This window comes from Neocloeon triangulifer, unplaced genomic scaffold (genome assembly GCF_031216515.1).
Source record: "Neocloeon triangulifer isolate White Clay Creek 2 clone unplaced genomic scaffold, ASM3121651v1 ptg000012l, whole genome shotgun sequence".
Taxonomy (NCBI): Eukaryota; Metazoa; Arthropoda; class Insecta; order Ephemeroptera; family Baetidae; genus Neocloeon; species Neocloeon triangulifer.
In genome coordinates, this window is record NW_026775554.1 from 15927084 (window position 1) to 15952016 (window position 24933).

Below are 24933 nucleotides of genomic sequence, written 5' to 3' on the forward strand. Positions count from 1 at the left end.
ATCCGAATAAGAGAAGAGCGGGAAAATGCTAATGGGCGAGCGAAACGCCTCACTAACTTAATGCTCTGTCTCATCCGGCAAATAACACACGTCGACGTGAATTAGCATTACTGCGCTCAAATACACGCCGTGAATCGGCAATGAGGCAGTATAATGCTCTTTCTCTCGAAGCGCCACCACTAATTCAAGCAGGTCTCTCATCCTTCTGGATTTAATTCAAACACACAAGCAGTTCGACTTGAGCAGAGTTTGCTCTTTTGTCACCACGCTGTAAAAGTAATTTTAATTTTCTTTGTGGGGCCATGTTCTAAAGAAAAGATGATACTATTCATAAATAAATAAATAATTTGTACCTCACATTTCAAAATAATGTTAATTATTCTGCAGTTAGAAAGCTGGAAATTAAGTGACGTTCAAATTAACATTAAATTAGCACCATCTTATTTTGTTAACATTTTTGTAAAAAAATTTTATGTCCTTTATATTGAAGCAATAACTTAATCGTATTAATTCATTTTGAAATATATTCATTAATTTTAACAATCTGATGTAATAATTTGGACAAATAAACAACGATAATAATAATAATAATATTAATAATTTAAAAATAACTAATTTTGCTCGAATAATTTATTTTGTTATTTTATAAAAACAAAAAGCTGCTACAAATCATGTAACGCTTTTCTGTACTTGTATTATAAGCAAAATAAAAAGAAAATCTAGAAAGATAAATTGTATTTAAATTTTGCTTGATGTAACAATTATTGTATTCTTTATTCAAAGAAAATTCATAAAGGTATCTTAAGATTTGTCAATAATTACGTAAATGTGAACTAAATTCTGAGGAACTGAAAGTATCAAATTGCTGTTAGAGCTTGTGAAATTAAAATAATTAACCAATACTAAACAACAGCGCAAGACTAAAGTAAATAACATATATTTCTTCTACCTACTGTTGAAAATAATCATAAACCCTAGGCTGAGATTGATGCATTAAATTATATACATATACATACATAATATACATATTTAAGCTTATTTACCTAAAAATACGCTTAGATTTTTAACTTTCCCATTTTTAACTTGATGTACGACCTATTCTCTGCTTGAAATTTATTCTAAATATTTCAACCTTCCTTTTGCGGCAAAAAGTCATCAATTTTTCCCTCTCGCTGGGTGTGCTTTTTTTGCAAGTAGCATTCCTTCAAGTACGAAATCATGAATCACATCTGAGAATAACTCCCTGACTCAATATTTCAAAGTACGTTCTCAGTGTATAATACGAACTGCCGGGAAAATTAATATGGCACGGCTCCAGATGAGCGCCCATTTTTATGTGCCTAGCTGTGCCTGGAAAGGTAAATGAGAAGAAAGGAAAAAGGTCATAACTCATTACATTGTGTTACGCTGGACAATCTCGACACGGATCTTGCAAGGGTACATTACATGCGCTGGCAAAACATGACCAGACATGTCTGGAAATCCAAACGCACGCCTCTTTGAAACACGCGGTACCTGTGCAACGCGCGCGGAATTGCCAAGACTCGCGGTGCCGATAATTTGTACTTAATTATTTTGGCCATGATCGCCAGAGATTGCGATCGAGAATAAAATAACATTTCGCGGTGGCGCTTCCTGCACTTAAAGTGCAAGGCACGTCCGACGAACAAGCCATACCCTTAATCGGTTTTATTAGCATGTACCAGAAATAGCACCTTGCTTAATTTTGTATTCACTTCAAATATTAAATTTTATGATTTTTTATTTTTATTTTTTAAGCTCATAGCTGCGATTTTGAGACGTCTCAAAAATTCTGGCTATATTAAAACACGACCAACAACAATATAAAAATAAGTACGGAATTTTAAAGAGATAAAAAAGTGGCAATAAAAGTGTCAAGGGTGTTAAGATTTTGCATAATTTACATTTTACAATTATGTACTTAATTAAATTCAATAAATTTATATCGATATATAATAATTATGTTAAAACATATTTTTTAAAAAGAGTGTTTTTCTTTAATTTTAATCGAATTTTTTTCCGATTTTTCTGTAGACATAAATAATGATAATAAAACATTTAAATTATTGAAATTAATAATAAAGTTTTTTATACTCACATAGAGAATTGCCAAGGCCTGTACGATGCGTTTGGGGCCGCACTCGTATTCAGGGTGCGAGCAGCAACCCGAGTCCTCAGCACACCTGTGAAGCTTCACACAATTTGGGGCGTACCTTCGCGAGTGGCCAGGCAGAAGATTGCTCGCTTTCAGGCATCGCACCTGCGGGACCTTGCAGGAGTTGCCGCTTGCGATTTCGTTCAGCAGGCTGTATGCGGCCTCTGGAAAAGTTAGGATCTAATCAGCTTACACCAATTTTGTGAGAATAAAAAATTAAAACAAGAAAAAAAGTTTAAAAATAAAAGGAAGTGCATAAAAATCACTTATTTATTATATTTGTATGGACTATTATGAAATTTTGTCTTTACTTAATTGTTAATTAATAATTTTAGAATTAATATTTATTAAAATAGGAGGCTCTTATTAAACTTAATTTCTGATCAGAAACAAGATTTAACAATAACTTAACGAAATAATATAATCATCGTTCATCTAAAAATAAGTATTCTTTTATGTTAATTATAACATTGATTTTAAGTGAATTAAAATTGTATCTAACGATTAACTGAAACTAATTCTAATTAATTGGATAAACTTAAGAATTCAACCAATGTGAACACAAAGGCGATAATAAACTGTGAGTCAGCTCATTTGCCATTTTTGTTTTTGCAGCAGCTCATGTTTCCAAAAGTTTTATCCTCGCTCTTTATTTTTCCGCTCGCTAACGGGTTGAATGGGTGCACGCATGAAATATGAAATGCGGAGCCAGCTGGCGAGAATGAGAAATTGTCCGGCACGGTCGCCAAATTGAGCAATGAAACCCGAGACCAGTCTCTCAAATGGAAATACAGTAATTCATTTTTGCAGCATCTGGAGACCGGGACGACTTGCCGGCCGGCGCTCCATTGAGAAAAATAGCGCGAGCTCGGCCAAAACTTGTTTTGCACGTCTCAAAAAGTGCCGCCGCGAGAGAATAATTGATTGCGATTTTCTGCAGCTTTCGGATGACATTCCCAAAAGAGTGCTTTCGATCGTTACCCAACGATGATTTACGTTGTTTTGCAAAAATATTTTTTCAAACAGGATTTCTAATCGTGCAGGTTTTATAACACACTTTTGGATTCTTTTGATTTACATACAGGATCCTCTCTATGAGAGATTTGTCCCATCCTACATATAAATCTGGCAGATGATTTGTGTTGTTGCAAAATTCCTGTGTTCTTGTCAGATTATGAATAAATTAGGAAAGAATGCAAATTTCTTAAGTGTGGAATTTCCTGCTTCGGCTGATGACTGAAAGAAAAGGAAATTTCAAATAAAAAAACACCCTCCGCCAAAAAATCTGACAGCATTTTTCTTTTTGCATTAGCTTTGATTCTTCTTCCATCGAGCACTCGTTTGGTGCTCCTCCCTTTTTTACGTTTGTAAAAAAATCGTTATGACCCGCACACACTCACTCGCAAACAAAGAAAAGCACAATCGGAGCCAAGAAAAAAAATAGACGGCGGAGGGGATCGTTATTCTTCGCGTTCCCGGTAATCAGCTCGGCGAGCTGGCAAATTATTATTTTATTGTTGGCGGCGGCGACGTGAGTGGATTCTACTTGAGGAACCCTTATCGCCGAGTTTCATCTTGATTGTTATGCAGACTGCTGTCTGCGCCTGCAAATTTATTTAATATTTTCGTCTCGAGTTGCCTCTGGTTCTTCGTTTTCCCTCCTACTTCATTTTCCGCGAGAAAAATTAACGCACGCAGCTCATCGCGCCGCTTGGGAGTTTTCAGTTAAACTTACGCAGGAGAGGCCATCCAGCACAAAACTTTGCTTCCTCGTTCAAACTTCACTCGAGCATAAAACGACTTGAGCGCAGAGTGCCCAGGAAAAACTGCTGGAGGGTGAAAGGAAACTAATCGAACGCTTCAGGATGAATTTTCCTCTAAAATGATTGTCTTAATTCGCTTTAAAATTAAACCTACTTATAATTTACTGGGTTGATTTCTTTATGCTTATTTAAATTAAAACTCAATTTATTTATTTTACAATTTAAAAAGTTATCGTTCATATTAATATTTTTCAATTTATAAGTGTTTTTATTATGCTTATTGATATTTCTCTTAATATCATGTATTTTTATGCTTTGTGGAAACCGCACCAATCATTAAACCTATTTAAACTTGTCGCTGGTTTATCACAATATTAAATTCTGGCATATAAATGACAATTTAATGATTTAAAAAGGTCGTCAACTACATTTATTCAAAATTCTTAAATTTAAATGATTTCAAACTCAATATCTGCTACTATCATCAGTAGGAGCATAGTTAACAACAAGATTTATATAATATAAACTTCAGATATGAAATATGAAAAATTTCCTCCAAATATATGCAAAGTGAAAACAATTGAAAATTCAAAAATTACCTAATTCAAAAATACTGCAGCAGATTTTCAAAACTACTTCAAGTGAACCAAAAATTAGAAGAAAAAGAAGTAAAATATTTGACTGCGTTATTTTAAGAATTTTTACATAACTCTTCCTTGCAGACATTGCGGAACTTGAGTTCCCGCGTTGCTGCGGTACTCGTATTGTTCCAGGGGTGGAAGCGCAATCTGCATGAAATATGCAAATGGGCAGGATCCTGGCGCAAAATAATGCCGCGTTTGAGTGAGTCATGGGGGAAATCTGGACCCGGAGAGACGTGTCACGCACATTCCTCAAGCGCATTAACTCTCATTCAAAGCGGCAATTTGGAGCGCACAGTATGGAAATGAACGTGACCACCCAGCTCGCTTTTGTGTCACTCCCTAGCCAACTGCTGCTGGCTGCGCGAATTCGCAAAATCGACTCCGGCTGCGGCAGATAACTCACAGTAGAAAAAAAGATGTGCTGGTACACTTAAGGCAATTAACTGGGTGCTCACTTAGCACTTGCGGACTTGAATGATAGTCTTGATGAGCACAAACTTTTACGTGCTGTGCTTTTGCCCTCTTAAAGCGTGATGAGCGAAAATTGAAACAAGCTACGAGACATAAAGATTTATAATTAACAAAGAACTTAACGTTTCAGCATAATATGATATTCAACATATCAACGCAGAATTTAATTAAATTTGCTAAATAAATAAAGAATTAAATTACTACATGTTGTAATTAGATATTCTCTAAAATAATTCTCTCTGTTGCACAGGTTGCCTATATAAAATTTGATTTACTTTTGCTACTGAATTTTCATAAACTTTGTTATTTTAAGAAGATTTGTATCATTTTATTGCCACCTTGTAATATGAATTGAAATTAAGTAATTTGATAAATGTCGTATAAATATTTAAAATATTCCAAGAAATGGAATTTTATATAGTTGAAAATTCAACAACATCCATTTCCGATGTGTATTTAATACTGAATAAAGGCATAAATTGTAACTTTGCTAAGCTTCAGAGATTTTGTAACTTGAGAAATGAGATGGAAATCAATATGCGTTTGCAAATGACGCAATTAACCATACCTTAGTTAAATTCCCTTCTGCGAGACTGCCTAGCTGTTTTCATTACGGGCACGTTCGCAGCCAAGATATGAAAACGCAAAGGAAGCTAGATGGAGTGCTGGTGCGCTGCGCACATAACGTCAAAGGATCAAAGTGTCCCAAGTAATGAGCAGCCGACTATAATTAAGACATCAATTATGCAGCTTTCCAGAGAGAGCATTCATTTGCCTACGCTAGGAGAGATGATTGACCCTTTTGTCTGCTGCGTGCATTATAACGTGTCGCCCGCTGTTAAAGTCTAGGAAGTGATTTCCAAATTGTTTCCGAAAGGAACGCCCCTTTTGGGTGTGCTGCCAGGCCGCGTGAATTTGTGCGGCTTTTTGAAGTTGTTTTGTGCCAGGCTTATCTTTCTCTCCTCCTCTCGCTAGCGGTGCATCCAAAACCATTAGTCATTCTCGGCCGAAATCTACATTTTGATTACTAATTTCGGGCCTTGAGGCGAAAGCTGATGCGAGCTTTAATGAGAAAAATGCGGCGTGTCAATATGCGCCTCGACAGATCGTTACTTCTGACAGATCGTTATTGGACACGTAGAGATGAGAAACGAAAAGTAGTGCTTTTGTAACTGATCTTCAATCTGACAAAATGACATGGATGAAATTATTTTACTTGATATAAGCTTCATATATATAAATTGCTGTTTTATATTATGATAACATTTAAAACTAAATTAAAAGATAGCAATTTGTTTGTATTATTAGTTATAAAAATTTTTTCATTATTTTTATTTATACTTACAAAAAATCTATAATTTTTTATCTAAATAATTAATATTTTATACAATTTTTTTTTTATATAAGTGCATTTTTAATATAAAAAAATTTATTTTTTTATGTTTTTAAAGTATGTGTCTGTTTTTCCTATTGAATAGATTGAACATAGCATTACCTGTACTATGCTGCTTTCTATGGTCTCGTATAAAATTTACGTTAATAATTATTGACAATATAGTAAACAATAACAATAATTCCTAAAACCATGAAAACGGTAAAAAATTAAATAAATATATGAATAACATAAAAGAAATTTGCGAAAAAAAATAATAAGGACGATTCCCTTAGCGTCCGAGTCTAACGTAAAGCGGAGAACAAGGCGGAACATCTCTAAAATTTGTTCTACACGCGCACTTAGATTCAGATTAAACAGATCTCGGGCGCACTAAATCACTCTCACGCCGCGCGCTCTCGTGCATATATATGCCCTCGTAAAAAGGACGCGCAATCCCCGATGAGCACAATAAATTTCACGATTTAAGATTTTGATTGGGCGTGAAATTTACGAGGTTTGTTTTGGCTGGAGCGCCAAGAGAAAAGAGAGACCAGCGCGGCGATCTCTGATAAAGAAGCTTCTTTCCTTTTCGCTCTTGCGACGCGCGAGTGCTTTACATTCGCGTTTATTTTTTTCTGCAATGAAGAAAGAACGAGACACACCTTGTGCTTAACAAACAACAAACAACAAAGTAGAGTCTCTTATTACTGCAATTTTTTTAGCACATTCTCAATGTGATAAAATTTAATTGTGATCTCGTAGATAATGAAATAATTTCAAATTCAACAATTTACATTCAATTTCAATTTTTAAACTGGAGTTATTAATCTCGTCATCATCAGAAGAAAAAGGAACTTGATATATTAGTTTATATTGATTGATTAATAATTACAAAATATTTATTAATATTTTAATTGAGGAGAATCCATTTTAGATATATATCAATGGCTGTTTGAATTTGAATAAGGAATTAAATTGAATGTCAGCAATGGCCTATACAAAGATAAACTATCAAATTTGATGAGCCAGCGTATAACAATGTTCTGCAGATAGTGATCCGACTTCCTAGCTCTATTTTGTCCAGATGGTAGGCTGGGGTATAGAAATTAAATTGTGCCACACACGTTCTATAAAACTTGTTGCTAATAACCCCTTCGCTTGGCCTTGACAGAATCTTGGGGGGCGGCGCTCGCCATTATTTCGGTGCAGTTTGTCTTGCCGCTAATGAGCCAGTCGCTAATTTGCAAAGCCTCGTTTCATCTCTACTAACGCCTGTCTAGCCGTCAATCGTGACTTGCAAACTCTTTTTGCCAATTTCAAGGTGTTCGATTTTAATCGCGCGCAGACGAAAGTAATGCAAAAAAATTAAAATCTTACAATATAAATTTGTGAAATTGAATAAGCTGGAATAAGCAAAAGGAAACTTCTCAATTGACTTCAGCAATTAACAAATTAATCAAGTCTAGGAAGCAAAGTGGAAACTTTTCGAAAGTAGTTTCAGATAGTTGTGAAATGAAAAGAGAGTAGATTGACAGTAATTACATAAGAGAAGAAGAGGGCATGCAGCTCGCTTTAATGAGATGCACCGCGCGCGCGTCTCCTCATTAATTATCTTTTGAAGTTTTGTGCCGCGGAAAAATCCAAGACTCATCATTCTCGTTCGCCTCTCACTTTGTGTGTGTGTACGTTGGTTTACAAAAAAGACTGTAATTAACAGCATGCTTGATTAAATTTCATGCTCGACAAGCGACTAGAAATGTTTTCCTTTCTTTCTTTTCTCTGTAATTTGCCCAAGGTGAACGGAAAACAGGCGAGAGAGGAATGAAAATAAAAGCTGGCAGAATTCATTCAAGCGTTCGTTACGAAAGAGTCGAAATTTGTCTGTGTACACAAGCCATATTCGGCGGACAAAGGCAGAAAGTGACAAATATCATCTTTCTGTCAGCACAGGGATAAAAGTAGGCGTGAATGCCACGTGGCCGAATCCCATTGTTCTCGTCAGACCTGTCATAAATAAATCCAGAGCTCCAGCCTCACACGTACAAATACACACGTCTCTGCATTATGTAATACTCAATGAGGCGCCGCACACACCAATAACAATGAAGCGAACGATACAAGCCGTTTGGCCGCCCAGATTGATAAAAATTATTTCGTGCTCGCTGCAGCTAACAAGCTCCAAGGCTTTCAAAAACGCATACCTCATGAAGATCTTGAAATGATCAAAAAGGTTGAGATCGCTATTTATAATTTTCAATCATTCATTAATTTTTCTTTTCAATATTTCTAATTGTTGGAGACAAATGTAAATTAAATTAAAATATATTTATTTAAATCACCAAAAAATACAACTTGCTTTTTTTCTTTGTATAATATTAAAATAAAATTTTTTTTTTTTATTTAAAGAAAATAATAATTGTCTTCACTGAAAAATATGAAATTTATATTTTATTAATTGGTTTTATTTAAATTGTTTCATGAATTTTTTCGTCGTGAAAGAGTGACCAAAACTGGAAGGGTCGTTTCGTTTTTAATAAAAAAAATCTCAACGAAGACAAAGCCGATTTTCTTCACTAAAACAAATTTGATTTATTTTCTAACATAAAATTGATTAATATTTTTTACCCTTTCTTCATTTAATTGGTCTAATAAATCTATAAAATCAACAATAAACTCCATTTATTTTTCACTGCATTTCCTCCTTACCACTCTATATATTTTTTGTGTTGTAATAAAGGATTCTCTGTTGGGACCAGCAAGTTGCGAAAAGTGCCGGAAAATGAGGGTCTCGAGGGTCGAACGGCGACCACTGCCGAGAGACTTGCTTCCAATGAAAATCAGGAACAAGTGAGTCCGCACTGGCCACTTGAGGTGACGAGGGAGCAGCTCTTTCGACGCAACGAACTCGTCGAGGTGGTCCAGAACAAGAGACTTTCTGCTCGTTTGCCCGAGTAACGAGCAGCGATTCGCCAGACCATAAAGTTAATATACATGCGTGCTCGATTTTTGAAGCAAGTGACCCAGAAGAATAATGCAAAAGAATAGGCACTTGCCCGCCAGACGACCGTAAAATTAAAAAGAAAAAAATTCGAGACATCCGAAAAAAAATACTCTTGGATCTGATTTTGCAAAGTTGATCTTGCTTTTTGCAGCTTTCAAAGTATGTTGCGCGAGATATGAAAGAAATTACCATGCGACAAAAAGTAGAGGCTCTCCCGCGTGCAGGAAGAAAATTGCACGAGCATAAAAATAAAAAATCGGCGAGACGCTGCTGGGTCTTTTGGAAAAAAATGCCATTGGCTCGGTTTGCTCTGGATCCGGCGCCGCTCTCGGCGGCTTAATTAGACAAGCTGCGAACGAGATCAAAGGAAATAATTAGGCATAATCGGTTTAATGAAATGCGCTGTGGGCCGGAATGGATCGACGAATGGAGACGCGCAGTGCGGCTTCTTTTGACGCGACAAGTGATCCGACCAACAATTCTTATAGGTCAACTCGCTGAATGGTGATTTATCAGACCTCTCGACCGCAGTTCTGCGGATCTGTCCTTATTGAAGCTCTCAGCGAATTCATCGTTAATTTAGCTTGAGGAAAAGGCAGACTCCAGTTCATAGAATATCTTTGATCATTTTAAAATTTTCCTCCACGTCATTTGTTTGTGAATTGCCTCAGGAAGAAAAGTTTATCATTTAAATTATTCCACGCAAAAATTAAATAACTATTTTTAATTGGATTTCCTAAGGTTTTTAATTAAAAACATATAAATATTAGTTTTGGTTTCAGTCACTCCTTATAAATTTAATTATGTAAAAATATGCAAGAAAAATCAATATATTGCTTTATTTTTCGTCCCCTTTTCAATTCAAAATGAATGTATAGTTAATTAAAATGCGCATAATTAAAACATTGCACTCGGAAAAGAATGCAAATAATAACACATATGCAAATTTCTGCAGAAATGAATAAAAAAACAAGTCGTTTTTTCAATTGGAGGTTTGTGATTAATTAATGCACACTCACGCTTGGCTTCTTCCGTATTCCTCATGGTCCTGGCGACAGCATCGGCAGTTCCCAGGGTGTTCCACTTGACGGCGGTGAGGTTCTGAGAAGGGTTCTGGTCCATCTGCTGGTTGTCCTGCAAAACAAATCGGAAGACGAATTTATTAGTCTGGCTGCTGGGAATCAGCGGCGACGAAAACTAGGCGAACCCACAATTTAACAATCATAATATGCGAGGCGCGCCCCTGGTGCTCAGACTGCCCGCCTGACAGACGGCTTTAGTGTCATAATGTGGAGGAATATCGTCGCTAGGAATGAAATTCGTAAATTATACTACTCCGTCGAGGAGCTCTTGATTCAAAAGCCGTGTTCGTCTGTCAAGGAGCCTCGTCCAGCTCGCTTTCGTAGATTAAGCAAATTTCTCTCCGTAGTTAATTATATGCATATATATTATTATGTGTAGGGATTTGTCTCGTTTGACATGACTTGGGCAAATTCTAACAGAATTTTTTGTCAGAGGTTTGACTTTTAAAACATTCTTAATTGTTGAAAGAGAAGACAATTTTTAATAAAAATATACTTTGCTTAAAACAAGCACTAAAAGTGACTTTTAATAATTGAAAATGAAATGAAAAGCCAAATTTTTATGTTTGGTGTTCACAATGTAGAGTAATTAAGAATTAAGGAAAACTAAAATTGTAATAGATTATTATAGGTAAAATAATTTTTAAAATTTAATTTAATAAATATCATCATTATTTTTTCTAAAATACCGATTTTATCAAATTTTTATTTTATTTCACATGAACTTTAAATTTTAAACTTTAACTATTTTCGATTTATTAAGTTTCTTTTGATTAATTTTTAAAAGTCACGAATATAAAACTATTCTTCTGTTTCCAACGTTTATTTAAAAAATTATATTCATGATGTATGTACTGAACTACAAATTAATAATTACACAAATTAATTAATACGTCCAACTTTTCTTGAATAGAATTGTATTTAATGATTATAAAGATGAGAAGAAATATCAGATATCAGATCACAGTTAAATTAATTTAAAATACTTAATAAACCGTTCATAACATGCACACTATCTGAATACAACTTTCGTCTGTAAATTTTACTTTTGATATATTTTTACGAGACAGTATGTCCTATAAATTTTTATTTGACAACTTGTCGCGCACTTTTTTTCTAAATGTGTCATAAATTTATTTTTGCGATTATTCCACGAGCAGAAAGGACAAACGAGCCTCGTAATTTATCGCATCTAATTAGAGCCATGAATCATATTACGCGCCACTATATATGCGTATGTTTGCATGTTAGTGCCCCCAGTGTGTTCATTTCGTAGACTCTCATAATATAATCGTGAAATATTATGCTCTCGAGTCTGCTGAAAATTTGCAACTGTCACCGGCGTGGGCGTATTTTCCTCTGCCCAGCGCGCGGACCCAATTAATTGCCATCAAGGCAGCTGCTTTTCATGTTACATTATTATTTGACTCCGGAGGTAGCTGTGGGTTAAGGTCGCTGAGACGTCTCACGATTCCCATCAGCCCAAAAGCAACAACAATTAAATTTAATAACCTCGAGCTCGGAAGGGGACCAACCCTTTTTTCCTATTCGCTCATTTCGCTTATTCTTAATAGCGGCAAATTGCGACGACCCGTGTAATCATACGGAGACGCGAACGTGCATTGTATTTAATATTAATCAAAGGCCGCATTAATTTATTATATTCCCTTCTCGGTGGTGCGCGCGGTCGGAGCGACTCTGCCAAACCACACACATTGCGTACAAACAAGCAAAATAATTTCTACGGTGCAATTTCGCACGCCTCTCGCAACTTGGAAATTAATTTTGCCCTGCCGGCTTATTCACATTCTTCACGTTCTGAAATTTCATTGTGGGGTTTAACATTATAATACATTTTTGTATGGTGAATATAAACTTGTAAAACAAAGCTTAATTTAAATTTGAAATTATTATGACATTAAAAAAATATATATATTAAAATTAATTAATTGACAGAAGCAATTATTTTTGTTTAAATTCCTAAAGCAAAGTCATTTTCCTTTTTTTTTCTAAATTTGTATTGAACCTTGGCTATCAAAAACTCACAAACAGTGTTAAAAAAACTGCTAATAATGAGCAAAAAAATGGAACTAGTTAACTTGAGAGAAATATTTTTTCGATACAATAGCAATAAAACATTATGTTTTTGTTATTCTTATTAACAATTTATTTTGTATTGTGCTACAAATTTGAAGTATGACTCATCTTTTTTATCACAGACAGACTCGGCCGTCGATGTAAATAAGCCAGAAATGCTTCAATCAGAGTGATAAATGATCTGCCAGGGCAAGCAAGACACGAAAGAGCTCGAGATTCACAAATCAAAGTGTCAAAAAGGGGAGCAGAAAACTGTTTTGACTTGCTAAGGATTTCCTGTATGTAATCGAAATAAATCGACTTCAAGTGAACGAGCAGAGAGATTGAAGCTCACGCAGAGATTCGAGTTTTGTATTCATAAAAAATCTAGACCAACTGGGCATAAAATTTCAACTCCGAGCGAAATTTTCCAGCGACACAAGCAGAATAAAATTCTTGTCTGCCGCTTCCCGACTTTTTTCTCTCTCGCAGCCGGTCATTAATTACTCTTAATAAATTAAGGCTCCGTAATTAAGGAAGGAAAGGCTCTTCTTTTGTGCGATATGCGCTTATTATCCTCGTCTCTGCATGAGGGTCGAAAATTATTAAAGGGCCAGAGGCGGCAATAATTCTCCATAGAGTAATCAAGCGCATATTCAAATAGTGCCTCGCGCACTTGTCACTCCATGAAGTGTGTATGCGTTTATTCGGACCGGTAATGAGGCGAATAAATAAATATTGTCCCACAGCCGGAACGCACGGTTGTCTCATTTCGGCCGGCCCATATATCAGGACACCAAGTAATGACCTTGCTGTACCAATGAGGGCTATTCAAGACACAAAAGTGTCTTTTACATGACTCAGAAATCCGGATAGAAAGAAAATAATTCACTTTTTTTCTCTTCATTACAAAAATTGTTCAAGTAAAATTTACAATAAAAAATCCTGGTCTTGTGAAAAAAATACAAAGATCCACATTGATAATTAGTTTTTTTGAGAAATAAAAATACTAAATCTTGCTACCTTTTGTGGTAATTTTTTAAGGAATATTAGAGACTAATAATTTGCAGTAAATAATTATGTTTTAATTTTGCTTCAGTGTCGGTCTTTAATCAAACTAAAAATACAATTCTATTGAAATTTCATCAAATAAATTATTTTGTAATAAAATATAATTGCTTTATTTAACTTGATTACCGTGGTGATGAAGCTTTTGAACAAAATCGATTAGCTCTGCTTTTGTTTGTTGCAAATTATGCATTTGACCATCCATTATCCATTAGTGAGCTTTTGTTATTTTCCACATTTGCACGCAGCCGAGTTCTGTTTTGACCCACACATTTCAGGTTCAATCTGCCATAATTTCATCCCATTTCGGGCGGCTGACGTTTTTAAGAGCCCTCGGTGGGCCACCAGCTTGCGTGCACGCGCGTGTGTATGTATATTTGGGATGCGTGGTAATTGCATTATTTATTCCTCGGTGCGGGCTGTTTGTATTTGTGAGTGTGTTTACCCCTCGTGTGCACACATTGAATAAATTATGTCCCACTAAAGGACCAGCAGCGTCGAAATCGCGCCCCGCCAAATTAATGTGAAATTTTGTTTGCTCTCTCTCGGACCGCGAAACGTATGCAAGGGACGAATTATTTGCCTCCGCACGCTCCACGGATAATCACTTTTGTGCTGAGAATCAGTAATTAAGCCGCATCGCATCGATTTGTTCTGCCGCTGACCTCTCGGCCATCTGTCACACGTTCCCGCCCCGATACAATTCGCACTGCTTTATGCTATTTGCGAGAGGCAATAATTGAATTTCCCACCACTGCAAAATCCCGCGAACGTTACGATTTGCCGCTGCGCAGTATCGTTCGGCGTTTGATAAATAATTAGGGTCATTCAAAATATGGACATTTTTATTCAATTTGAATTTCTATAACCAATATTCTAAATTGATATTTACTATACTTTACGGCAAAAAATTTTATTGCTTATTTTGTAAAGTTTCCTCAAAAGATGAAGTAAAATATAAATTTTTATCTAACTAAATAAAGGAATAATTATAGCATTAACCCATTTAATGAATTAAAATTTTAACTTAAAGAATGCAAAATATTAAAAGTAAAAATTAACTGTTGTAAATTATTTAACTTACACATGACCTTACTTATCATAACGATTGGTAATTTCTTGCAATAAGTGTTATTTTATTAATTTATATAACTTTGAAATTAACCAACAGCTAATAAATTAAATACACTTTCAGGACCATTATTTTTTAATAAACGAAAATATAAGCTTTCAAGTTCATAAATTTTCCTCTCGCTAGTAAATTTTTAATTATTCCATGGACAGTGGCTAATGGGAACGAATCGGCCTCAATGGTTCGGAGCAGCCGAAATTGGCAAAATTTATCATCGAGATGGGGATGCAATTTTTCTTGTTAACATTTTGCGCGGCGTCGACAAAGAGGCAATAACTTTGCTGTGCCGGTTGGTGCGAGCGTGGAAAATTCAATTTAATCCGCAATTACCACCGCGGATGGAAAAATTTTTAGAGCCCAAATCTGCCGGAGAACAATTGCAATAAATAACTTCACGCGCCGCCCGGCGTGTTATGTAAAGTAATAAAATCTTGGCTCGGCGCTGCGGTACTAAACAGAAAGTAATGCGCGCACACGGAAAAACAAGGGGTTGTGGAATTTAGACTACAGATCTGGAACACACAAAAAGTTGAACTTTAGTTGGAAAAATAAACAACAATAATTGTACATAATAACAATTTACATGATAAACGCTAAGATTGTATCAATTAATAATGTTTATCATTTTTTCTGTGATTTGATTGAGTCGCCCTTAATTTTCATAATTATACATATTTAACATTTAATTCCAATATTTTTTCCACCATTCACATATCCAAAGGAAGATCAAACATTTTATACTATATAAATGTTCTTTTGAAAGATTCCATTAGGGAACCAGTTTAATATAGAAAATAATTTTAAAAAAAATATATTTTTCAATTGTTTATTAAAGTATAATAGTATAAAACTAAAATAAATACTATAATTATAAAAATACTAAATTAAAACAAATAATATAAAATTTACTTGAATAATTATGTTAAAAATTTAAAGGTTATGAAAGATTGAATTATTGAATTTATTAAAAGGAACTGTTATTGTGTATTGCAAACCTTTTAAAGTTAGTTTTTTTTAATTACTCCCACGGTTAATTAGAGTTGCTGACCCTTTGGGTTAAAAGTGCAGCGGAACAATTGAACTGCACCTCTTTTAATGAAAGGGCCGTCTAGGATCCATAAACCTGGGCATAAATCGTCGTCGGCTTTATGGTTTGGTGCTCGCGTATACTGCCGGTCGTCCGGGCGTATAATTACCAAGCGGCACTACTTTGATAAGGGTGCCCAGCTTTCGGGGGCACACCCACCCTTTCGCGGCCGCACGCAGGAAGCGAAAACGCAATTACCGAACCAATCCTCGCCAAATTAACGTCACCGCTCAAAAGAAAATTTGCATCTGAATCGGCGTTCGCCGCTATTTATGGCATCCTTTTTATTATTTCCATCCATTTGCAGTTTTCACCAAATTGCGGTTTTACGACTCATTTTGACTTGCAAAATTGGCGCCTGGGTACCCTTTACTAATAGTGAATAACCGGTTTGAATGACTTAAGGAGCCAATCATTGGAAGATTATTTCGTTAGAATTTTTATTGGTGACAAGTTTTTAAATCCATTTCCTTGTGCAAGCTGAAGGATAGTTGACTTAACCCTGGTCTGGATGGTCCATCATCATTAAATGCAGGTGTTTTTTTTTTTTATTTAACAGGAAAGAAAAACTTATAAGTCAATAAAATTTGTTTAAAAAGAACTAAATTACTGGAACTTATCAGTAATATGTAATTATGAAACTGAAAAATTTAGAAATGCGATTAAATAATTTGTTTAAAAAAAGTTATTTCAGAATTATTCAGTAATAAATTTGGAATGGTTTCATTCATGTACATACCGTTTACAATTAAATTCATTGAGCAATAACCAGTTAGATTATTGATTAGAGTGAAAATTACAAGAGGTGCAATTAAAATAAAATTATTGCCGCTCTGAACCAACAAACAAATAACGCCCTATACTCGCAATTTCACAATTTTAGCGATGGTATCGTTCTGGAAACGTCTCGTCGTCACCTTGAGAGGGGTTTAGCGGCAGCACCAGTTTTATTCATCTCTCATGTGTTGGGCCACGTTTCGTGATAAAGAGCGACGGCAACGGACAGTGCAGGCAGTTTTATTTTATGTGCATGATTCGCCGCCGAATAAATAAAGGGACACAAAAGGCGGACAGGAATTTTAATGTCGCGCGATCGACACAAGAGCGCGCGATAATGGCGGCGTCAATTTTGGAGTTGTGCGTTATTTGAATAAAAAGGCGAATTTGCTCGGCGCCGCATTTGAATTGGAAATTCCAGCAAATTTATGTGGACGGCATGAATTGGTAAGCTCGGCAAATAAATAATAATACACGTGTGCAATGCATTTCCGCCCCTTTCGTTATAAGTCTGCCACAATAACGCAAATTATAAATTTAGCGAAAGCAAAGGAAATTTCATGAGAGCATTGGAAAGTTTAAAATATATTTTTCAGATTATAAATATAAAATTTATAACAGAATTATTATACTGAGAGGTTTTACTTTTATTTGCAATCAGCTGCTTATCATTTATTTATCAATCAAAACGCGGAGTTGAAATTAGGAGGAAATTAGAATATTTATTATGTAATTTAAATGCTTTTTCAGTACGTTTAATCACGCAAAGAGAACCAATTTATTTAATTATTTACTTCCAATTTTTCTCGTATTTTTAATTTAAATTTTCTATATGATTCAGAGTTTCAATAAATTAAGTACAAATGCGCAAAATAATGTCATATTATGCATTAGCAGAGATAACTCAATTCAAGAAATTATTGATGGACCATTAAGTATAAAGGAATTAATATTGTTTTTATTTTTTATACATTTTAATCATTTTCAATAACAGAGAATTATTAAATTATTGGTGTATTTTGCATTTGTATAAAAAAAAATTATTATTGCATGACATTTTTATTATATTAAAATATTAAAAAAAAAAATACTGTTCAAAACTATTTTATTTATAAATACTTAAACGCTATATTAGTACAACATTAACTATTTTTAAATTTAAAAAACATATTGCTTAAATTTGTAAAAAATTTCTAACCAATCAACTATAATAGGTCTTAATTTTTTTCAAGTAATCATCATGACCACATCCTGGATTGAAATTTTTCAGATTAAAAAAACAAAAATATTATTTTGATCCCTCCTAAATTTTAAATTTTAGAGGGAGAGTTCCAAAGTTAAGTAATGATCAAACGCTCGTTTTATTTGTCAATTCCAAGGCTAATCGTAAACCCATTCTCATAAAACGCAAAAAATTTGCAGAGTTTGAAACTTATGACCGCCGGTACCTTTATCAGATTTAAAGGGTTTAAGTACTATGAAACATAAATGTTTTGCCATCGGCGTACAATGACTTTTTGCTGTACACACATGCACCACACCCAAAAAGCCATCCACCAGCAAAACTATACAAGTGCCTTGTAGAGCCAATTGCAAATCCACGAGAACCTGTGGCTGCTGCGAAATCCTTGTACAAATGTAATTCAGCAGCCAAATAAATAGCTTCCTATTAGCCACTCTCCGTTTTGCCGCCGCGGACTGGTCTCTAGCTCTGGAAACGCGCGGCGGCTGCGATGACCATTAATTATTTATATGTAGTACGCACTTGGAAGCTGTCATTTCGGGCAGGTTCGCTGTTAGAGCGCGATTTTTCTTAACCAACATCAACATGACTTTTTTACGGCTCGCCGGGCATGAAATATTATTAAGAAAATTTCGGCGCAGACACACGGCTCTCCGCAGCTCATACATAATCATAAAACTGCTTTTTCTACTTTCTGCTCAAATACATCAGTCGCTTTTTATATGTTTGGTTTTTCCGTACATTTCGGCTTAGTCGCCACTTTTTCACTTTTTTTTTTGTGTATACTGCAGTAGTGGACCGTGGTTCGGAATTAAAATGCTGAATTTTTAACCGGGCGGAAAAATGAAATTGCTTTTCCGCATATCGCGAGGGACCGAATCTCTGGCGGCTCGTCCGTTTATTATTCACAACTGTTTGTAGTAATGTCACAACATCCAAATATTTACAAAACGCCAGCGCTGGACAAGTGGCTATTAGGCCGGAATTAATTTGCATAAGTAATACGGGCCCGTTTGAATGAAACGCGCGGGTTGGCCGGGCCGAGACCAAAGGCTGCACGGCGCGAGATAAAAATTCATTGAGCGGAAAAGGGAGCTGCCGGGTGATAATTTCGAATGCCCACAAAAGAATCCTCTTTCGGCCGCCGCAAATTTTATCTCTCTCGGCAATCGCAGCAGATTCGGTCCTTTTTATTAGGCGGCGAGTAAAAACTCGATGGACAGCTAGAATTTTGTGCTTCACGAAACGCGCCCTTTTGTTTTATCAAATAGGACCAAAATTTTTACTCTGTTCGCATTGCGAAAATAGCGTGCGTTGCAGCAAAGAGCTCTGAGCGGCGAGAGCCATCAAAGTGCGCGCACTCTTTTTCATACATAGCAGTCTGAAGCACCCTCTCCACGTGATAAATGCGAAACCCAATTAGAGCAGAGCAGTCCGGAAAATTCTGTCAACGCGGCGCAATGAAAGGAAAGAATGCTCAAATTCCTCTTTTTTTTTTTAATTTGTCACAAGTAACTTTGAATTGCGCAGATGCAGTTCCAACTAATTTCAACAGTCATTAATCTTTTGTTGATTAAGTATAGTCTTATTATAAAAAGAGGAGTATATTGATTTTGTCATTTTAAAAATTTTAACATGTCTTTTATTTATTGCTATGCATAAACTTTTTAATAAATAACGTAACATAAGAATAGCTATTTTTCTACTTTTATTTTATAGAAAATATTTAAAATAATTATTTTGATTTTTTACATTTTAATATGTTTACATATATTTTTTTCAAAAAATCACCAAGTTCTTCATATGGTCTAGATTAAAAAAAAAATGAAATACTATTAATTTATCCCCAGCTATCTTTTATGTAGTAAATAAAATCTCAAATGATATCTTTTATCGCGTTTAGACCTTGGTCAGTTGATATACATAATGAACCTTTTACCAATCTGATATAAAAATGAAGAATTAGACATCATTACTTTTCTATTTTTTTTTTCTTAAATTATTCTTCCGCAATAAAATAAAATATCTTTCAATCCTAATAATTGTATGCTGCGGTCTATCTATCGAAAATAGAAATCAGCCTTCCAAAAGTGTGCACATAATTTTCATGCAGTAACTGCACTTCGCTGCACCGGCCGTAAATCTCGGCCCCAAGGGCAATAAATTTTTATAACTCGGACGACAAGCTCACAACACCAGCCAGACCATCAATAATAAACAAACGTTTACAGCCAAAAGCTGCTGATTGAATTTTCCCCGGCAATTTTCTCGTGCAAACAAGCCAGACGGAATTCCTCGTTGAAGATAGAGAGAAAGGTGTCAAAACAGGCGGAGAGGAATCTAATTAAGCTGACCCCAAATTCTAGGACCGAAGCAGAATTCCTATAATTTACCATAACGATAATGACGCGGTTTGTCCATATTGTGCAGAGTTGCTTTTGGCCTTGGGCGCGCAGTATGTTAAAGAGGGAAAAGTGCATCTCGCAGCTGTTCATAATATGCACTTTTCTCGACGCCTGCAACTTTGACCTTTCGCTGGGTGTGCACCGAAGAAAGATTTGAGGCTTGTTAAGTTTCATCCCAGCAGGACGTTTACCAGGAATGCAACATTTTCGATTTGTATAAGCAGGACTAATAGTTTTCTGATGCAACTCAACGCATTGTAGAGTTTGTAGCAAAAGGATTATTGTTGTCGTCGAGGAAATATTAAATTTATTATTCTGTTGAATTTAACTTGCGACAAAAACCATTATTTGTTTGATGCTCGATTAATATTGCAAAATAACAAACAGAGAGTTTCTAACTTTCAACTTTTCTTTTTTTTATCAAAATTGCTGAAAAATAATAAACAAATATGAACTAAAGAAAACAATTGAAACATTCTGAAAATTAATATTTCAAGGTTTGTAGATCTTCTCATAAAAAATTAAATTCCCGAATTGCCAGATTCACATTTAATGAAAGTCGTGATTTCCTTTGTCGTCGTTTTACGCTGCTATGAAAAAATCGCAATAAAGAACTTTTGTCTCTTCTCTTTGCGAGAAGAATTATTAAAAATTTATTATATTCAATGGAATAATATTTATCTTCCCGGTAAAGCACCGTTTCATCATCCAGCAGCTAAAAAAAATGTATTATTTTTTCTTCATCTCGGAAAGTTTGCGAAACTTGACACGAACGGCAATGAAAATGCGAACAGAGTGAATTATTGTTTGTCTGCGCGTCTCTTCTGTCATTTCGTAAAGTGGGTTTAATATCTCTGCTTATTGAATGCGTTTAATTCATCCGAGAGAGTTATAACTTTTCTCTCGCGGATGACTTACAAAGCTCTTGCTTTTTGCCGACAGACATACACACAGCGGCACTCGCGGCTCCTTCGAGTGGAAGCGCGAAGGCTGATACTTTTCCTTATTGAATATAATACAAAGGTCTAACATCCTTGAAAAGCGTTTGATTAATTAATTTGGCAGCCGCTACAATGCGGACAATACAACCCATATAGATAATCAATCTTCCTCAACTTAAGTGTGTGGGTTTAATTAATAAATCCTATTCGGGAACAAATTTTGGCTAATATTTATTTTATATTGCCGGAGAGATAAAATCAAAATCCAATTTGGCATATTTGATTGTTTACTGTGGCGTGAAATAATGGAAATCATAACATTAAGCAAATGTAATCAAATCAATTAATTACTGGGAAAATCCATATTTTCAGCAATCAATGCGCATGAGTATTTTCTTTTTTTTAATTTTTCATAATTAGCAATGGGTTGTAAAATGATTGTGCCCCTGCTTCGTATCCGAGCTGCTAATTAAGATCGAGAGAGTCAGTCCTCCGTGCAGCCGGGTGCAAAAACTCATCAGCGGAATTGCGGCCCGTGCGCGGAAAATACCCAGCGGTGCGTGCGCTTTGATTGAATTTGCGCTGTAAATTGGATTCACGAGCGCGTCCCCAATTAACTATTGCTCTCAAAAACCCGCCGGTCGTCGCGCGCGCGTGTGATGTCACGCCGGCGTGTCTCGTCATTTTGCGGCCTGTTGAAGTCACCGGGTCGCAGGTCACAGTCGCTGGGCCTTTGCATTTGATTACTGGCGGAAACGGCATCATCGGTCGCAAAATGACATCAAACAAAATAAATAACTCTTAGATTAAATTAAATTACTTATAATTTTTATTGTATATGAATTTTTAAGATAAAATATAATTATTGCTAGTATTCTTTTTTAATAAATTAAATTTTTAAACATTCAATAATTTGTGTACATTTACTTTTTAATTGAATTTTTTGTAACAACGTGTCCGTTGGTATCCGTGTTATTTTTTACATAATGAAAATTGTAATTAAATTATGTAATTCACTCTTCATGTGCATCATTTATTAAATTATTGTACGAAAAATTGTACTTAACTTGTAGTGGACCCCTTTGAGCTTTAAGTACGTGATTATAGAGTATTAATTAACCCCTCAATATAGCAAAAAGTAAAATGGCTATCCAATATACCTATAATTCATAATTCACTTTCCTATTTTTTTGGAATCTGAATATTGTATTTTTAGCTTACGATGTTTTACTCTCGATGAAGAATAGAATATCCAAGCAAAAGGTCTTCTATTATAAAAACAGTCTCTCTTGCCTTTTGTAATCAACGATTTCCAAGCTATTCTATATTATATTATTCTATTTAAATTAAAAGCATTTGCATTGAAATGAAACTCTGGAGAGTGCACGGCGCCATCGTTTCGGTAAACTCTTCAGCAAATAATTTCACAGAATTCTTCAGGGGCCTAATTTAACGCAGCGGCAACGAGCGAGCGGACTATGCAAAGAAGCAACTAATAAATTGCTAGCGCCCTCTCGTTGGAAATTTCCAGCTCGGCGCAAATGAAATTATGCACTTCTTGCTGCCGTCGTTTTTGCCGCGGCGGCTGGCCAGCCCAGCTGAAGAGTAAACACAAATAGCGAAAGAGCCTCGTCCACACACGTACGCCGCACCAAAAACAAAGAGCTGAAATATTTTGCCCGCGCTTAATAAATTATTAGAACCGACGGAACAGCAGCGCAGGAACCACCGCACGCACACATGCTCCTTTACCGAAGCAGTTTATTACTCTCGTTCGCGGCCCAAAGAAGCGAACTTTTTAATTCGCGTTTACGAAAAGCAAAGGCAGTTATTTTTGTTCCTTCCTTCCTTTGTGCTCCGGGTTTGCTTTTTAATTTGCGTCCAAATTGACTCATTTTTCACTCTCTTTTTTTTGCTGTGAATAAAAATTCCAAATATTTATGATTATATGCATTTAGGACGTTTGCTCTACAACTAGGTTTATTACTGCTTAAAAACTTTCTGAAATGAGACACGTTTGGGACAGAGAAATTAACAGTTAAATGCTCATAAAGCTGGCGAGCGATGGTCAGGCGTGCATTAAAACTTTTTAGACGCGAGACTCGTCGCGCTCCTTTGAGGCAAAAAATTCTGTCCAAAGCGGGCGTCCGCGAGAGAATTAAACGAGAAAAATTAATGCTCCTCGAGCGACTCTGTGCTCAAGAGTCATGAGGTATGATATATATTTCGAGCGTGAACGGATTTCAACCTGCTGATGAGAGAATTCCTCACGCTCATTTGACCAAATGTTTCACGCATCAGAAGGGAATTAATGTTTTTCACAGTCAGGGAAGGACTTTGTTTCTGATTTCAAAGTAAAAATTTTATGTTTAATAAACTTTTTTTTATTTTAATGATATTAGATAATTTATAAACTTTATATGGCAACATTTTAGATGAAACAGTTTTAGCACCCTTTAAGAAATTATATAACTTGGCTGATCTCATGTATTAAAATGTATTATATATTAAATGCTTTCTTAGGGTCAAGCCAAAGTGCAGAAGACATCGCCCAATTATTTGTAAGTGAAAAAACAAGCAATTTTAATAGAAAAAAAATTAATAATTTAAAAGTAAAAGTAAAGAATCGTTTTATAAAATCAAAAGATAATGTAAATTGTTTCTATTATTTTGTTAATTCTATTGGTATTTTTAATCTTGTTTTATAATCTTTTATAACTCTTTCAAGATGAAATTTTATTTTAAATTTCTAGAAAACAGTTTTAGTGTTCATATTGTCAATTTTTTGCTGTAAAACCGTTTCTGGTTGATTCCAGTTCCAGCGGCGGTGTTCCCCACGGGGCCCGGCAGAAATTGTCGACGCGAGGCGTCGGCAGCGCCCAGAGATGATTATTATGATTAGGCGCGACGCTCGTTTCGCTCTTGTAATTAATTCAGTTTGATTGAGTGAACAAAGTGGCTGCTGCCGCGCGGCACCGGAATGAACAGATTGTCTGTCAACATCAGAAATCCGCGCTGCACGCACCCCGCACCAATGCATAATATAATATGCGGGAGCAATTTATCGCCTACATGTTTCGAAGCAACTGTTTGTCTTTTGCATCTCTGCGACAAAGAACATTGAGAACAGAGTCTTCCGCTGTGCAAAGCTACAAACAACAGTTTGTTGCACCATAAAAGTATATTACACGTGTGTCCCTTCTTTATACGCGTTTTATTAGTACATCGTCTAATCCCAAAGAGAAATTAATTTCCGTGCCTGGATTAAAAAGGATGCGAACGCTTTAGAGAGCAGTAAGTTCCAGCAGTGGACAATTTAGTTCAACTTATGCCCAGCATAAAATTGTTTTTCCTCTGTAAAATTAATGATATAAACACGATTTTAAGTTTAATTCAAATTAAGTATTACTTTTGACTTACTTTAAAATTGTCACATAATTTATTCACTATTTTACATTTACGGTAAAATTTTGTTACACAAAATTATTTTGATAACATTTTTTTCATTCTTACGATATTTTACAATCATTAATTGTTTGTTTTTATTTTCCATTACAGCTCTTCCTTCTTTGTTTTAATTAATATTTATATAATTTGTTGAGTAATACAAATTAATCAAAAGATAATTTGATTGCAATTCGATATAAATCTGTGTTAATTAGTTGTTCACCAATATTAATTCTGTAGTTAAA

General features: G+C 35.2%; 1 protein-coding gene across 1 annotated transcript in view; it reads right to left on the reverse strand.

Annotated features, from left to right (window-relative positions):
* Positions 1 to 24933, reverse strand: part of LOC132196540 (uncharacterized) — a 60106-nt gene that overhangs the window by 18648 nt on the left and 16525 nt on the right. Inside the window, exons 2-3 of the mRNA XM_059619273.1 lie at positions 10450 to 10564; positions 2120 to 2340 (exon numbers count right to left, since the gene is read on the reverse strand). Of these exons, the coding sequence (XP_059475256.1) occupies positions 2120 to 2340; positions 10450 to 10564 (336 nt within the window). The remainder of the gene's footprint in view (positions 1 to 2119; positions 2341 to 10449; positions 10565 to 24933) is intronic.